The sequence below is a fragment of the Pyricularia grisea genome, chromosome VI (genome assembly GCF_004355905.1).
Source record: "Pyricularia grisea strain NI907 chromosome VI, whole genome shotgun sequence".
Taxonomy (NCBI): domain Eukaryota; kingdom Fungi; phylum Ascomycota; class Sordariomycetes; order Magnaporthales; family Pyriculariaceae; genus Pyricularia; species Pyricularia grisea.
Genome location: NC_044974.1, coordinates 1,002,695 through 1,019,766, shown reverse-complemented (window position 1 = coordinate 1,019,766; position 17,072 = coordinate 1,002,695). Strand labels below are relative to the sequence as shown.

The window sequence follows — 17,072 nt, the reverse complement described above, 5'->3', positions numbered from 1 at the left end:
GCAGTCGGACCCCACGCAAACTCCGCAGCCATGTCTTGCATCAGCAGAAGCCGCGCTTTATTTCAAATCCGATCGCTTGCATCATCGTCACACTTGCCCCTCCCAAAGCTGCGCCCCTCACCCGCTGCCATCTACAAAAGCGCAAACAATACCGCGTTCCAGACATCGTCGCCCACGCTGCAATCAGCAATAACCACACGAGGATTCAGATCAACCGCCGCAAAAATGACTGTTCACGAAGTAACCAAAGCCCAGGAGTTCAAGGACGCCCTCAAGTCTCACAAGGTCGTCCTCGTCGATTTTTTCGCCACATGGTGTGGACCTTGCAGGGCCATTGCTCCCAAGGTCAAGGAGTAAGTTTCTGTTGATCCTTTGTATATTCTCTCATGCCGAAATACATCTATAGAGAAGCAGGAAACCAGCTTCTTGCGCTATTGAAATGTACAATCTTGCAGGCGCTAACTGTGAACTTTACCTCAGCTGGTCCACCCAATTCCCCAACATCCACTACATCAAGGTCGATGTCGACGAAGTGCCTGAGGTCGCCCAGGAGTACGGCATTCGTGCCATGCCCACATTTTTCCTCTTCAAGGATGGAGAGAAGGTTGACGAGGTGATCGGCGCCGACGTGAAGAAGCTGGAGACCCTCATCACCGGGAACCACCCGTCGTCATAGAAGAAAAGGACGCGTTTTTGGTTGCGCCGGTGCAAGTTCTGCTTAACCCCAAGCTCGCACTTCAGATGTTGCTAGGTTGACGGACCCGAGAACTTTGTATACCTGAGCTGCCGAGCTGCGGCGCCCCAGAACGGAGGGGTTACGAGGCACAAGTTTTTTTGTTTTTTTTTGGATTGTGTCCTTGGTTTATTTTTTATTTATTTTTTTTTGTTTTCCTTTTCGGCAAATCAAGATAGACAGCAGACATGCGGCACCGACAAATGAGGTCAAATTCCTTATTAGGCGCCCGGCAATACCAAAAATAACAATTGATCAACCGCAAGTTTCCGACCGTAAACAATGATGTCGTGGTAAGCATCATCGCTCCACATAGGCATAAAATCTTGAAGATACGAGACAAAAGGAACCATGGGTGCCGATCGTCTAGAAACAAAACACAATTGGGAGGCAAAGGATGACATTGTAAGACGCAGGCTGACAGACAAATTTCCGGAAAGTGGGGCTTAACCGAAATCATGACGATCGGTTAAAAGAGAGTCTGGAAAAGTCCAAACTGTCGGGGTTTTGGAAGATAGAAATAAAAGCAAAGGAAATCAAGGGATATGCAAAAGCAAAGTGCAAGTCGGTCGGCAGTTTGGTAGATTTTCTGTAGTGCGGAGTGATTGCAACCCTTCATCTGGCAGCGCTTCTCATGACCTCACATATCAGCAAGGAATGCCATGATTTTACGAGTCAATACTTGGGGAGATTTGCCTTCCATGTTTTGTCACAGCCCAACTTACTTGGTCCGGAAGCCTCCTTCCAGGCAGAGAATGGTGTGGCAAAGCAGGGGGCTGCGACACGAGGATATCATTCTTTCCCCATACGGAGAGCCAAGGAACCCCACGCCTGTCATTAATGTCGTCTAGTATTGGCCAGGGGTCCAGTGAGCCTGGGCCGAGAGGAGAGCATGGGGGAATTCAGCTGTTAGGGTGCAAGGGGCGCTAAAAGAGTCCTTTGCATGAACGGTTCTAGATCTAGCTTTCCCGTTTAAAGTCAACTCTGTCCCATGTCCTGTCCATCTTTTTTATTTTGTTTTGCCGTTGATTTTTGATAGTATTTGGGGACGCCAAGGAAAGAGAAGGGAAGAAGAAGAAAGGCCAAAGAAGAGGGAAAAAGTTTAATACTAATAATACCTAATCACAACCGCCGACATCCCCGCCATGGTAACATTACGCCTCCTCACGGTGGCACTTGCCACATGCCTACCAGCGGCTGCCAACGGTCAACACCTGCAACATCTACAACATCTACAACAATTACAACAAGAACGTCAGAACGACCTCCAAACCCGACAAGCAATCGTCTCGACTAGCTGCCACGACTACCAACTATTCATTGCTCGCGGTAGTGACGAGCCGTACCCAGGGCGCGCATCCACCCTGATCCGTGACGTGTGCGGCAAACTCACCAAAGACGGCAAGGTTACGTGCGGTTATGAGGACATTGTTTTCAATGCAAACGTCAGCACGGCACCGGCGCCGGCGTACTGCGTCTCGACGGCCGAGGGTTCTTCAAACGGCCAGCAGCAGATGAAGACGTACGCAAGCAAATGCAAGGATTCCAATCTTATTCTGATCGGGTACTCGCAGGGTGGGATAGTTGCGCAGGATGTGATGGGTGGTGGTGGTGGTAAGATGCTCTCTTTTTTTGTCCCTTGGTTACCATTTCTTTCGCAAAAGGGCTTGGACTATTCCCGATCTCGGGTTCAAAGGGTTTTATGGGGGGTGGGGATGGAGGGGGGATACTTTGGCTAACGAAATGCTGTGTCACTGTCACATCCAGGGCCCCTTTTCGAGTGTGACCAGGCTACCAACGGCCCATTAAAAAAGACGGAGTCACCCGGATCACAAAGTAAGTAAAAGAAAGAAAGAAAAAAAAACACTAAAGGCCCAAGGCAAAACCCTAACTCGACTATAAAATATGCCGAAAGTGACGCTAACCTTTAATTGAATGACAACCCAAATAGTCGTCGCAGCTTTGACCTTTGGATCCGTCCGTCATACTCCAAACCAGCCCTTCAGCTTCGGCCCGGGAGCCAACTTCCCCGGCGTCCGGCCGCGGGAGGGCGACCAGCTCACGAACCTTAAGGTTTACGAGGATCGGTACCGGGACTGGTGCAACTCCAACGACCCCATCTGCGCCGTCGGCTCCAAGCCCGTCATCATAGACAACCACCTCAACTACTTTCAGGTCTTTGGTGAGGAGGCAGCCACCTGGCTGGCCGAGACGGCTGTCAAGAACAGCAAACAAAAGGGCGGCGATGGCGGTGATGATGGTGGTGCGTCGTCGTCTGCGGTAAGCAAGCCCACCGAGTCGTCCGCCCCGCCTGCCGAGACGGCATCCTCGACCGGGCAGCCTGGCTCGTCGTCGACGCCCAGTGCCGGCGCGGCAAAGGATGGTGGGCAGAGTAATGGCGGGCAGGATAAGCCCGAGGAGAAGTCCGGCGCGGGCAGGAGTATAGCCGCGCCGGTGCTGGTGTCGGTGCTCTGCATCCTTGCGACTTTTGCCGTGTCTTTGTAGGATGTTTTTGTTGGGTATTCTTCTTTTTTGGAGTTTTGAGCGTTTGCTGTCTATATCAGTTTTTAATGATATTATTTTCCCATGTTACCTAGTTTCTTGTTTTGTTCTAGTCGGGTATGTCATCTGATCTTGCCCTTGATGCAACATATTCTTATTTTCAACCTTAACAGCTAAAGCTAGCTTTCCCTCTTCTTTGGCCCGAATTTGATCAGTTTCATGTTTATTTATTTTTAATTTCCTCATTTGTTTATTTGCAAGCACTATAATCTTTCCACAACGTCTACATGACATGTCCTACTCCTCTTCTTCAACGTCCACTAACAGCCTAGGATATTTTGCCTTGCCCTCCCTCTCACAGACGGCACACAGGAAGCTAGCCATGAACGGACTTAACCCAACCTTGATAGCCCTACGCGTCCACTCCACCATGGAAACGCTCTCAAACGCCCGCCCAAATGTCTCCTTCATGTACCCCTGGAAATCAAGCACCGGGACCGCCTTCTCCTGAGTGTGGTGAACGTAGCGCACCAACGGCTTTTCATCATCATCGACCGCCTCGGCAACTTCTAGAACGTCACGCGCGACCCGGTCCGCAACCCATTCCATATCCGACATGTCCAGCCACCCTTCGAACCGATCCATCGATGGCACGACCCCGAGCACGGCCGAGCACTTGCGGATCATGTTGATGGCGTCCATCTCCCCGGCGTCGTCCGTGATAAGATAGCCCGTCCGGTGGAGGGCGACCGGCCCGACGCCTCCGCCGCGCGCCGCAGCCGCGTGGGCAAAGTTCTCCAGCAGCCGCTCCGCCGCCCACTTGGTCGCCGTGAAGCCCTCCTTGCTGCTGTTGTCGTTGTCGTCGGGCAGAGGTGGGAGGTACTGCGAGACGGACGAGGCACCGTGCTCGTTGCGGCCGCTGAAGAGGATTACGCGCGCGCTCGAGACGAAGTGGAGCGGCTTGACACCGCCGCCGGGCGAGATGCCGAGCGCCGTGGCCAAGAACCGGGTCGAGTCAAGGTTCGGCTCTGTGATTGACTCGTAGCTATTAAGGCAAGAGCCCTCGGAGCCCGCATGGACGATGACGTCGGCCTCGGTGCGGAAGCGCTGGACGTCGGTCGGGCTGAGGCCCAGCGTCGGGTTGTAGAGGTCTCCGGACGCGAGTTCCACGCGGTCTGCGTGTTCGGCTTCGGTCAGCCACGACTCGTTCCGCAGCTCGGTCTGCTGGTCTGGCGAAAGGGCTATGCAGTAGACTTTGCGCACCGTCTCGGGCCGGGATAGGAACCGCTGCAATAGTCGACGTCCGAGAGGCGTGGTGGCACCGGTCAAGAGGATTCCTGTGCCACATGAGTGCCACGCCATCCGCTTCTCCAATCCGAGAGACGACAAGGCTGGCGGTGTTGGCGGCGGCAGCATAGCTGGATCAAACCGCGTCTCCCTGTCCCAAAACTCCCAGTGTGCTCCGCACTGCTTCTCGATCTGCTTCCCGACAATGACTGCCATGGAGCCGATGGTGCTGTTTTCAAACAGCGGGAGGAGGGGGACGCGGGCACGGAATCGCCGGTTGATCGCATCGCGGAGGACTACGAGCGTGATGGAGCTGCCGCCAACCCGGAAGAAATCCATCCCGCGATGCGTGTTGGTGTTCTTGACCAACTGCTTTCCGAGACTGGGAAGCACCGCCGTCCACATTGACAGGAGCTCCTGCTCGAGGTAGGATAGCTCCGGGGAGGATGTCTCGTGCGTTTCATCAGGGGCGTTGGCTCCGCCTTTGGTGGTTTGCAGGTTAGGGGCTGCTGCCTGGACATCACGATGCTCAGGCAAGGGCACCTTGGCCAGAGCCGCCATGTCTAGCTTCCCGCTGGCATTAAGCGGGAGCCTTTCGAGTGGCACTACGGCGGCTGGTCGCATGTACTCAGCCAGAGGCAGTCTGGCGGGCAGCTCGGTCAGGAAACTGGGCGTGTCGGCGGGCGAAAGCCGGGGGGAGGGCACGACAAACGCAACGATGATCTTGTCGTGCTCGTCGGTGCGAACAGTGGCGACGGCGTGAGAGACGAGTCCGTCAGCCCCCTTGAGTATCGCCGATGCCACGTCCTCTAGCTCGATGCGGATCCCGTGTATCTTGACCTGGTTGTCACCGTCAATGCGGCCACACAGCATCAAGGAACCGTTCGGGAGCAAATAGCCCTTGTCTCGCGTACGGTACATCTTCTTAGACTGTGGAGACCCAGCCTTGACTTCGAAACTGGCAGGCGGTTCGGGCAGGAATGCGCCCTCGGTGAGATCCGGCCTATTCAAATATCCCAACCCAACCCCAACGCCACCGATGTAAACCTCGCCCTCTGCTCCATATGGAACCTCATTCCCATCCAGACCCAGCACGCGGATACGAACACCATCCAGCGGTGGTCCCACCGCCAAGGCCCTCCCTTGCTCTTGGACATTTTCATCAAGCCAATACTCGACGCGGCCCAAGTTGCTAATCATGCACGTCTCGGTGGGTCCGTACATATTGAAAAGGTTCAATTTCCTCCCACCGCTTGCCTTGTCGAGTCGTCGAAAGCTCGCCGCGATACGGCCGGTAACCATCTCGCCGCCCACCATTGCCGTCTGCAGGCTGCGACACCTCGCCAGCTCCTCCCCTCGCGCGAGCAGCAGGCTCCACTCGGTCGGGGTGGCGGCCATAGTGGTGACGCCGAGCCGACCAATCAGCTTGGCGATTTCGATCGGGTCCCGGCGGTGCTCCTGTGGGCAGATGACCACGCTGCCGCCGCTGAACAGGGCCGTGAAGATCTGTAACATGGACATGTCGAAACCGATGGACGACTGTTGGAGGACAACTGGGGGTGTCTGGTAGTTGAGGATGGTGTTCATCGAGGTGATTATAGACTTGATGTTGTTTTGCGTCACCAGGACTCCTTTGGGCGTGCCAGTCGACCCGCTGGTGTAGAACAGGAGCGCAGGTAGGTCGGCAGACGTAGAGAGGGACTCTGCGGACTTTTTCGGTACAGTTTCATGGCTATTCGTTGATGATGTTAATTCTGCAACATCAACTGCTATACAATCATGTTGATTGCAGGTCTTTGCCAACCATGACGCGAGATCCTTGGTCCGGTTATGGTAGAGCCAGATGGATGGCTTGCAGTCCTTTGCCATGACGGCGAGTCTTTCTTTATGGTTTGTCGTATCTATAGGGAATGACACTGCCGACAGTTTGAGCATAGCCAACAAAGCGGCTATGTAATCGGCCGAAGGCTCAAGCAACAGAGCGCAGAACGCGCCCCGTATTTTGACACCCCTTGAAGCGCATAATCGCTGCAGCCCTGTCGCCATAGACGATGCCATCCCCGTCAAGTCATTATAGCTGAGTGTTCGACCAGGACCAACATCATGGATGGCTGTAGAATCACCGTTTCGCTCTGAAGCCCCTTGGACTTTGTGCCAGATTGTGGGGGACTCATCATTAACACCGTCGTCTTTGATCTCGGGCGCGTGGGTGGTCACTGCAGTTGTCGGCAGCCCAGCCACCCCTAGCGAGGAGAGCAAGTTCTCCACCGTAGCCTGAACATCCTGACACACGTTCGTCATCAGGACGCGATACATGTTTAGGACCCACTCGGCAGCCTCGGGGCCGTACAGGCTGTCCTGCATGGACACGTCCAGGAGGCAGGTCCCATCGGGCGAGTCGGTGACACTGAGCGTCAGATCGTACGGGTTCTGCGAGTTGCGCGTCTTTACAAACTCGAGCCGCCCATCCCCGACGCTCGAGTGCGCCAGCGCGTCCAGGCGGTAGTTGAGAACGACCTGGAACAGCGGGCTGTGGCTCGCGGAGCGCGGCACCCGGAGCCCGTCGAGGATCACCTCCAACGGCAGCGAGGAGTGCTCCATGACGTCCATCAGCTTGGAGAAGGTGGCGCGGGCGAGGTCGGAAAACATGCCTGATTCTCCATGTTTGCTCGTCGAGAGGCGCACGGGCAGCATGTTCACAAAGAAGCCCGCCGTTTCCGCGAAGCCGTCGGGCCTGCCGCCGTCGCAGAACCCGATGCAGAGGTCGGATTTGCTCGAGAGGTGCGAGATCAGTACCGTCAGCACGGCCATGTGCAGACCGAACGGGGTCATGTGGAGGCGGGCGCTGGTGCGCTTGATGTCCGAGGCGGTGGCTGCGTCGAGCCGGCACGACGCCGTGACGCTTTCGTACCGGTCCAGAGGCGCGCGCTCGGTCGTCTTTGCTAGGGGGAACAGCGGGATGGGGTCGTTTGGCAGACCTGCAAGCTCCGCGGACCAGAATTCCATGTCAACTCGGTGGTCCTCTTGCGTCTTGTTGCGCTGCTGCATGGCAAAGTCTGCGTATTGTAACCCGGAAGATGGTGAGAGGTGGCCAGCGGTGTATGCCTTGTCGAGATCCCGGAAGAATATGGCCCAGGTTATCCCGTCAACTGCGATGTGATGAGCGCCGAGTACGAAGACATGTTCGGTGTTGTTGGGAGATGATGATGTACTGGGAGGAAGTGAAATTAAAGTGATTCCGATGCATACTCCGGTCGAAAGGTTCCATTTTTTGTTGGCCAATGCGTTAAACTCGGTCTCGATGACTTTTGACTGCTCCTGGTCGTCTTTCTCATCACTAGCATCAACCAACCTAAATGCCCGCGAGGCCTTCTCAACATGATGAGGGACGACCAAAACCTGTTGAATGGCAGCTTCCGTCCCAGAGTTATTCTGATAGCGCGTGCGGAAGATTTCGTGACGAGCCAGCACCTGATAGAAGGCAGTTTCGAGCCTCTTGGCATCGACGGGACCCCTGAGCCGGTACAGGGCCGTTTCGTTGTATGTGCAAGGATCGCCGAGGAACTGCTGGAGGAACCATAGTCGCTCTTGGTTGAAGGACAAGGGCGACCTCCGCACGACTGATGCTCCTCCCAGAGATGCAGCCAAGGACGTTTCGACCTTGGAGCTTACAGGCCACCCTTCTGTCGGCAGAGAGTCCGGGATCGACGACCTTGACGAAGTCGGTGTGGTCCTCAGAGGGCTCTCATCATCCCACATCCTATTCAGGACGGATGACGTTGTGCTGCAGTCGCTGCCAGATGTGGTCGAAGGCGACATGTTAGAAACAGATCCGGGCGCCTTGGGTGCCGAAAATCTAGCAGCAGCGACCGAGTCACTACCTCCAGTAACAACAGACATCTTTGGAACAACAGCCTTTGCCGCCAGTGGTGGTGCATCCTTCAAAGCCACCGTGACCGCCTCAGCAGCAGCCGCGGCGACCATGTCCCCCGTGGCACCTCCGAGGATCTTCAGCACGGACACGTCCGCCCCGACCGTCTTATGCACCCACTGGCGCACCTCCATGGCCAGGAGGGAGTCGACGCCCAGCCCGACGATGGGCGAGGCCATGTCGAGCGATCCAGGTTGGACCTGGAGCATCTTTTCCATCTTTTGCGCGAGCGCGTCTCTTATCGCAGCTGTGAGCTCTGTGGCGACTCCATCTTTGCCACTGCTTCCAGATGCTGTCATGGCCGCCATGACCGCCCGGAGCCGCTCCATTGGAGAGTTCGAGGGGCCGTCTGCACCAGAGCCACCCAGATCGTCGTTTTCGGCGGCAGCAAAGCGGCGCCGCTGATCCCTGACGAAAAAGGCAAAACGTGGCTCGCCGGCCCAAAACGGCCTGTTGGCCTCGTCTCTGCTGGCCGCCAGCCCGGCTATCAACTCCTGTTGATGCTTCGACTCTGGACGGCCGGCCACGATGGCCTCTGCTAGCATGATGGGGACCTCGTCCTCCCAGTTGGGTATCATGTGCAGGGATTTGAGGTTGCGAACCATGGAGGAGTCCTGGCGGGTCACGTAGCCGACCTCCATTAGTATGCCGATGTCTATAACAGAAGCGGCAAGCCCCCTGGCCCGACGGTTGGCCGCCATGGCGCTCATAAACAGGTTGGCCATGTGATAGCCCGACTGGCCGGGTACACCAAAAACGCTCCCCGAGGAGGAAAAGAGGAGGAAGAAGTCGAGCTGCCGGCCTGGCATGCCTTCCTGTAATGCAAATGCGCGCTCGAGGTTGATGCTCCCGTTGACCTTGGGACGGATGGCCGTCATTGTTTCGGCGGCGTCGAGGCTGGCGAAGAGCTTGTTGGACAGCAGCATGGAGCCGTTGAAGACTCCCACAACGGGTGGCATGCTGTCTTGGATCGTCGAAACCGTGGTCCGCACCGCCTTGTAGTCGGTCACGTCCATGGAGAAGACCTTGATCGTCACGCCGGCCGTCTTCATCAAGTCCAGGCAGTCCTGCGGAAACTGTGGATTGCGGCTGGCCAGGGCAATGTGGCGTGCCCCTTGCTGTGACATCCATTCGCAGATCGACCTGCCCAGATCACGCGTCAGCCCGACCAGAAAATACGTTCTGTCGGCTCTGAACAACTGGCTGGCATCGATGGGTTGAATCTTTGCACGCACTGGACAAGAAGCTGTCCAGTCAACCACCACAAGGTCGTTTGGCACCTGAGCAGGCAAGTCGCTGATATTTGCAGTGGGGATTTTTTCCACGGGTATGGCTGCCGAGAATATAAGTGGCTCTGCCTTTTCTATACCGACGGACAATACGAATGCCTCCTCGAGCTCCCTAGCCATCTCAGAGTCCGTCCGGCATCGGGATAAAATGCTGGGTGGAGGGCTGAACAGGTTCCCGCAGAGGACATCCTTGAGACCAAGAGCCTGCTGAACCGAGAAAACCTCATCGGTGCTCGATGACCCCGTTGTGATTACGGCAGAGATACCCCGAGGTATTGCTGCCTTGAGGTGTCTGAATGGCATGTTGCGATGTATCAAAACCGGCACCCGCTTGGATTCAGGCTCTGACTTTGCTTTCCACGCAGAGTTCGTCCAGTATATTCCGACCCTTGCTTTCCCGCCTTCCGTCTCTAGCAAAGCCAATGTCGTCTCATCAAAGTCTCCGTGGACCCATATAGTCGATCCTCTCGGCACGCTGCGTACCCAAGCCCGGACGGCCAGAACCAGAGAAACAATGGCGACTGTAGTAGGTTTGACGTCGTTCTCCTGCGGAGTAAAGTGAACTTGACGGCTCGAGGCATGGATGATGGACTTGTTCAAGCTGGATAATGCCAACACTGGCCGCTCGAGCCCCTTTACACCCTCCTTGACCAAACCAAAGCAGAGGTATGTCGGACATGGAGCCATACCTTGTGTGTTTAGGATGGGAATAAGGGTTGAGTACTTGACATGGATCGTCATTAGGCCTTGGCCATGGTCCGCAGTCCCGTAGCTACTCGTTCTAGGTGTTGCTACGAGCTCGTATCCCAAGGTGTTTGCCATGTTGCCACTTGTCAAATTGTCGTGGATCAGCTCCAGAATATGATCTTCAGCATCGACCTGCGCCCATACGTTCCGCCGCGAGGTGTTGACGCGATCGTTCAGCTCCTGACATGTGCGAATTCGGGGGATGTACAGTATACCATCATTCTTGAGGAGCAGTTCAGTCTCATCGGTGAAGAGTACATTGTCGTCTCCGAGATCAGCCGACATGATGAAGCGTAGAAAGTGCTCCAGTACCAAAGTCGCCTCTAGCTTGACCGAGTCATCCTCCAAGTCCAGGACTTGCAGCCGCAAGGACCGCATCTCGCTTCTTAGAGTACGGCATAGACCGACGAGCATGTTCGACGAAGGATTCTTCCGGCCTGCACCCTGCGTCATGAGAAAGATTGAGTCGGCCTTGCCAAACATGGTCTGTAACCCCTTCAACACGCCGGCGTCCATATCATGGTCGCCCCCGCGTAGTGCCGGATGGTCCAACTCGGTAAGATAGAGAACTGAGCATTTATCAGGAATCGCTGCATCATTGCCAAAGCTGGCAACATCACGCACTCTCAGCACCGAGGCACCACGTGCCTTGAGCCGTGCTTCCACGTCGCGGACCACTCGTGAAGTAGTCACGGTGGCACCACCAACCAAAACAAACACGCTCCCTACCGGGAGCAGATGCGCATATGCCAGGGGCTGCCGTAGGCAACTGACCGTGTCGGACAGAGCCTGGCTGACAAACGACGTGCAGGTCCGCAGCCTGTCGTCGGGCTGGTCATGCCGCACGACCTCCAAGCCCGAGAATCCCGCCTCCCACAGCTTGGCATCCCACGAATCGACCGAGAGCTGCGGCCCTGCGGTCCTGCATCCGTCCGTCGCCAGCCACCAGCCCTCCAACCCGCCCAGGATGAGCTGCACCTGCACCAGCCCACCGGTCGGTTCCACTGCCACGAGCAGGCCGCCGGGCTTGAGGAGGGTGCGGACCCGGCGCAGCGTGGCCTCGACGTCGGGGGCGATGTGCAGGACGTTGGCCGCCACCACAACATCATACGCGCCGCGCTCGAACCCTTGCTCTTGAGGACCGATCGTGACGTCAAGCTTGGAGAAAACCATGCGCCCGGCGTGGTACGGAGCGGCGAAGCGCTCCTTGGCCTCGGGGAAGAAGCCCGCCGAGACGTCGGTGAAGGTGTAGGAGCCGTAGCCATCCGGGCCGACGGCGTCGAGGATGGCTCGCGTGGTGGCGCCGACGCCGGCGCCCAGCTCGATGATGTCGGCATGCGGGTGGCGGTGCGATATGCTGCCCAGGTACCGGGCGACCTGCCGTTGTGCGTTGCGGAGGCCGAGCCCTTCGCTGTAGTACCTACCCAGCATGTTTTTAGCAAAAAGGACCTCGAGGATTTGTTTTTGGCTGCTGAAGACGGCCTCGATCTCGTCTTGTAATGCGCGGAGGATTGCAAAGTCGACTTGGCTGCTGTGCTTTTTGAAGATGGAGTCAATGGTGGCTTCGTCGTCTTGCAGCCATGGGCATGGGCTGCCTTCTTCGAAAGTATCGAGGATGGTTGTAGCTGAGGACCACTGCTCGCCCCGGCGCGCCTTTGTAACTGTCTCTTGGGCATACGCCACCAGCATCTGCTCATGCTTTTTCAGTTTGTGGGTTCCAATTCTTTCGGCAGTTTCAACTATCTTTCGACAGAGGAACAGCGAGACTCTCTCAGCGTCCACAATCATATCGTGCTGTGAAGGGCTGTAACTGGCAGTCAAATCATCAGAACCGCTACTGCTCAAGAGGTCTGGCTTCCAGATGGTTTGGCTGAAGATGACTCGATCGTCAATGGGGTCTGGTTTTCCGAAGGCTGTCATGGAAAGGCCTTCAACCTGTACCAAGGGCATCGATTGTTTCTTCTCGTCGGCCAAGTATATGCTAAAGTCACCTACTAGCGTCGATGGTTTTGAGTCGGTGACATATGCATCCACGGCAAATCTGGCTTCTTCTTGATTGTGACCGGTACTGGGCAATGATTTGGTATTGGGGTTGAAGATGAGTCGTTGGAGCCTTTGTGGCAGATACGCAGACTTAACCCGGTCCATTTCTGGGGTGGCAAACGCAGCCACTACAGGGTGGATGCAAGTATCAATCAGTCCAGGGTGCACTAGTCCGTCGCCGCAGTCGATATCCTCGCATTTCCACGATGCCGTTGCAGTGGCCACACCAGTACTCCGGCTCAGTGACACGAGGCCGCGGAACACGCCGCGATATTCGATTCCGGCGCTGTCGAACATGGAGTACAAGTCACCGACATCGACACGAGTCTTGGTGTTAGAAGGGGCCACTCTTGGCATAAATAAATCTCCTGATCCCTGATCTGAACCCGAGAAGAATACTTCAACCGATCCCGTACAGATGTTGGAATCTACAGTACCCGAAACCGGATCCTGGCAGACGCTGAACCCGACAGATGCCCGGATTTTATCCTTCAGCCCGGCGCTCCCTTCAACCTTGGCAGAGGTGATAATCTCAACCGCCGGGCCCCCTTCTGGAACTGCGAGGGTACGATTGAAGCTCATATTCGACAACTCAACAAACGCCACCTTCCTCCCCGCCGCCAAAAACCGAGCAACCTCGAGGAGCATGACGATATAGGCAGCCGCGGGGTACAAAGCCTCGCCCTCGAATGCGTGACCACGGAGCCAAGGCAACTCGGTGAGACTCAGCATGTTCCTCCAGCGCGGTTCTGCGTCGGTATCGTCCGGGCAGCGACGGCCGAGCAGAAAGGTGCGCTCCTGGTGTCGTAGCCTATGGTTCCGTGAGACTCGAGACTCGCGCCAAATGGGCTTTGTGTGGTCCCATGGGTATGACGGCAGATCTTTTACCATACGTGGCCGGGGCTTGCCAAGGTCTTCTGGGTGACGGATGGCACTGCTGCCAAAGTTGCACCAGAGGAAGCCCAGGGCCTCGGAGAATGAGTTCACGCAGTCTGCGCCGCGATTCATGGCGCCGCAGTATGGAATTATCCGCTTGAGATGCGGCTGTATTGTCTGCCCGACTGGCCCCTTGAGCGCCGGGTGAGGACCTACCTCGATTGCAGCGTCGAACGGGCCTCCGTTGGTCAAAGCAGTAGTTACAGCATCCGCAAATAGGACGGGCTGCACCATGTTGTCAACCCAATACTGACCGGTGGCCAAACCATTAAAATCCCCATCCCAAAACATGTCCGCGTTCCCGGTCACACTCGAGACCCAAATGCAGGGGTTACGATTCCTCGGCCTCAGGGGTTTGATGCCACAAGCCCTCATCGACTGCAGATAAGCTTCAGATGACGGTTCCATATGTGGTGAATGGTATGCCTTTTCCGTCTTTAGCAGTCTCGAAAAGACTCCCCTCTGCTGTAATTCTGCATGCGCCTCCTTAATAGCGTCGGCATCGCCCGAAATGGTGACGCTGGACGGTGAGTTTCTAGCCGCTAGCCAGAGACGCCCGTGGAATCTGTCGACCGCAGTAATTTGCTCCTCTGCGGCGTCCCAACCCAGACCCACGGCTAGCATGGCACCGTTACCCCGAGCAAGGTGGGCATGTTTACCCCTATAGTAGGCAATTCGGATGGCGTCCTGCAGGGACAGGATGCCGGCGGCGTAGCAGGCTGCGATCTCACCTGACGAATGGCCTACGACCGCACTAAAGCGAACACCATGCGCAGCCAGGATGTCGACCAGAGCGATTTCGATGGCGGTGGTGCACGGTTGAGCAAACTCGGCCTGTGAAATGCCGCTTTGTTTTTCCTCCCTCGACAATTCCTCTGCCAACGACCAGCCAGGCCTGTCTGCCACGACCGGCATGGTGACGAGCGCGTCCTGGCAGCGCGATATTGCCCGCCTGAACGTGCTGTTGTGCATCATCAACTCCCTCCCCATGCCTGCCCACTGCGCGCCCTGTCCGGTGAAGACGCCCAGGATCCCCATGCCTTCGTCCGGCGACACTAGGGCTTTTGCGTTTTCGCCGAGCTTTGTGCTCTTCTCGTTTGCTGCCGCTTTTGATAACCTCTCCTGCAACCTCTGCTTTAGGTGATCTAGTGATTCCGCCGCCGGGATGGACATGCGGACGCCAAGCTCGCTGCGTCGTGCAAAGAGCGTCCAGGTGAGATCCCTCTGTTCCACTTTTGGGTTCTCGCGCAGAAACTCCAGTAGGTTCTCGGCTTGTCTCCTGAGCGCCGGCTCGCTGTGTGCGCTTAGTACGATGGGCATTGTTGGTCGCTCTGCTGCTGCTGTTGCTGGCCCTTCCCAAGTATCAACACGGCTTACAGCATCATGTTGGTCGTTCTTTCTACTCTTTTCAGAATCTTGCTTCCCCATACTACCGTCAAAGGACTCGATAATGGCATGGGCATTCGTGCCACCAAAGCCAAAACTGTTGACGCTCGCACGCTTGGGTTGGCCAGCAGCAGGTGTTGGCCATGGCGTAGATTCTGTGGGGATTTTTAGCACACGAGACAGTGGTTCGATTTCTGGATTAAGTCTTTTGAGATGAAGATTCGGTGGTATTGTATCATGTTCCATGGCGACAAGCACCTTGATAACACCAGCCAGGCCGGCGCATCCCTCAAGGTGCCCTATAATGGTCTTGACTGACCCGACCAGCAACGGGGTTTCTGCAGAGTTGTGAGACTTATCTGCTACCTCAGAGTCGAAAAAGCTCTTGAATATTCCTCTTGCTTCAACAGGGTCTCCCGCTGGTGTGCCTGTTCCATGTCTACCGAGCAAACAACACCAAAGAAATGTCAGTCACTTCTTTCCCCTTCCCACCTTAATTCCGGAGAAGAAAAGCCAACCAGCCAAATTACTTACGCCTCAAAATATTGACATCTCTCCTCCAAATTAAACGGATCCAACCCAGCCGCGCGGTAGGTATCCCAAATCAAGCTCGCCTGCGCCGCGGCGCTAGGCATGGTGATTCCCGGCGTGCGGCCGTCCGAGTTCACCCCTGTCGCGCGGACGACGCCCCTGATCGGATCGCCATCGCGTAAAGCCCTGCTCAGGGGTTTGAGCAGCACCGCCGCCACGCCCTCGCCGCGAGCATACCCATCAGCGCCGGCGTCCCACATCTTGGACGTGCCCGTCGGCGACAGCATGCGGAGTTTGCTTTCGGAGATGTACATGAGCGGGTCCAATAAAAGGCCGCAGCCGGCGACTATCGCCATGTCGGACCCCGCACCACCTCCTTCTCCTGCCGCGAGATCCTGTACGGCCTGGTGCAGCGCGACAAGCGACGACGAGCAGGCCGTGTCGATGCAGACGGACGGGCCGCGCAGGTCAAAGGCGTACGAAATACGGTTGGCGAGCATGGCGCGCGAGACACCCGACGCCGCGTAATTGCTCATATCCTCGGGGTCGCGGGCCTGGACGTCGGCGTAATCGGCCGTCATGACGCCAACGTGCACCGACGTTCGGGACCCGCGCAACGCATCCAAAGTCGCGCCGCCCGATTCGGCAGCCTCGTAGACCGTTTCGAGGAGGAGCCGCTGTTGAGGGTCCATGGCCTCGGCCTCCAGCGGCGAGATGCCGAAGAATGAGGCGTCGAAAAGGCATGGGTCCTGGTCGAGAAAGTACGATTTAAGTACGTTGCTGCTGCCGTGGTGTTCACCCCTCGGGTGGTGGAATTTCGAAAGGTTGAGCCGGTTTGGGTCTGGTGTTCGGGAAACGTCGCGGCCGTTCGTCAGGAGCTCCCAGAATTTGGAGGGCGTATTTGCTCCGCCTGGAAAGCGGAGGGCGTATCCTATTATTGCAACAGGCTCCATTTTCGTTGATTATGGGTTGTTGCCGGTACAGTTGAAATAGAACGAATGGATAGCGTGAAGTGGCCGGTGTGTCCAGCTAATATGATGTCTTTGATCCCCTATGAGAGTTGAGTCTGTTTTTCCAAGGACTTTTCAACGTTCTATTTTGGGGAAATGTATGTATTAAATAACTGTTACGAGATTATTTTCTTTTCAAGTAGTAGACATGAAGCTGTCATTTGTAGATTATGGATAGGATTAAATACATGAAAACCCCCTTTTACGGGAGACAATTCGAGAGTGTTGACACAAACGAACACTCCACTCATTTGTATTTCCAGTCTATAATTGGTAATTTCTTATGATTGTTTCGAACCGCAAGCTTTTTTTCACTGAATCAGACGCTCGGCAGATTCCCGCCCACATTGAGCAATGTTTTGGGAGATTTTTGTCGTATGAAACACAGAGGCGCTCTAGCATCATCGACGACTCCGGCAATTTGGTCCATGTGTCATTGCACCGCCAAACATGACAAAGCCTCACAAAGCGACTATAATGTCCCGGGCCATGCCTTTGTTACATATTAATATATATCCACCTTTTGTATTAATTTGAGCTTTCATCAACCTGTGACATTGTTAGGATTGTCAGGATACTCGATATACGAAAACAAGGGTGAGTCTTAAAATCTGAATTAAACGATATTCACTTTTTGGTCTGTCAGCATCAGCCAGAAGAGCACACCGAAAGCATTA

At 55.8% G+C, this 17,072-nt stretch overlaps 5 protein-coding genes across 5 annotated transcripts; 3 read left to right on the top strand and 2 right to left on the bottom strand.

Annotated features, from left to right (window-relative positions):
• Positions 1-225: 225 nt before the first annotated feature.
• PgNI_11431 (uncharacterized protein) lies at positions 226-676 on the top strand (the record flags this gene model as incomplete). The annotated part of the gene is made up of 2 exons (XM_031131398.1): positions 226-353; positions 481-676. 2 exons carry the CDS (start codon positions 226-228, stop codon positions 674-676), a joined length of 324 nt encoding a protein of 107 aa, XP_030977047.1.
• A 974-nt stretch (positions 677-1,650) lies between these two features.
• PgNI_11429 (uncharacterized protein) lies at positions 1,651-3,559 on the top strand. Its single transcript, XM_031131396.1, has 3 exons — positions 1,651-2,347; positions 2,501-2,569; positions 2,685-3,559. Exons 1-3 carry the CDS (start codon positions 1,879-1,881, stop codon positions 3,236-3,238), a joined length of 1,092 nt encoding a protein of 363 aa, XP_030976847.1. The 5' UTR covers positions 1,651-1,878; the 3' UTR covers positions 3,239-3,559.
• PgNI_11430 (uncharacterized protein) lies at positions 2,905-3,210 on the bottom strand (the record flags this gene model as incomplete). The annotated part of the gene is given in 2 exon segments (XM_031131397.1): positions 2,905-2,948; positions 2,967-3,210. 2 exon segments carry the CDS (start codon positions 3,208-3,210, stop codon positions 2,905-2,907), a joined length of 288 nt encoding a protein of 95 aa, XP_030977046.1.
• Positions 3,533-16,338, bottom strand: PgNI_11427 (uncharacterized protein; the record flags this gene model as incomplete). Its single annotated transcript, XM_031131394.1, has 2 exons — positions 3,533-15,293; positions 15,389-16,338. 2 exons carry the CDS (start codon positions 16,336-16,338, stop codon positions 3,533-3,535), a joined length of 12,711 nt encoding a protein of 4,236 aa, XP_030976853.1.
• Positions 5,258-5,915, top strand: PgNI_11428 (uncharacterized protein; the record flags this gene model as incomplete). Its single annotated transcript, XM_031131395.1, has 2 exons — positions 5,258-5,513; positions 5,756-5,915. Coding segments are annotated over exons 1-2 (171 nt in total), but the record flags the coding sequence as incomplete, so codon positions are not given.
• Positions 16,339-17,072: the final 734 nt, after the last annotated feature.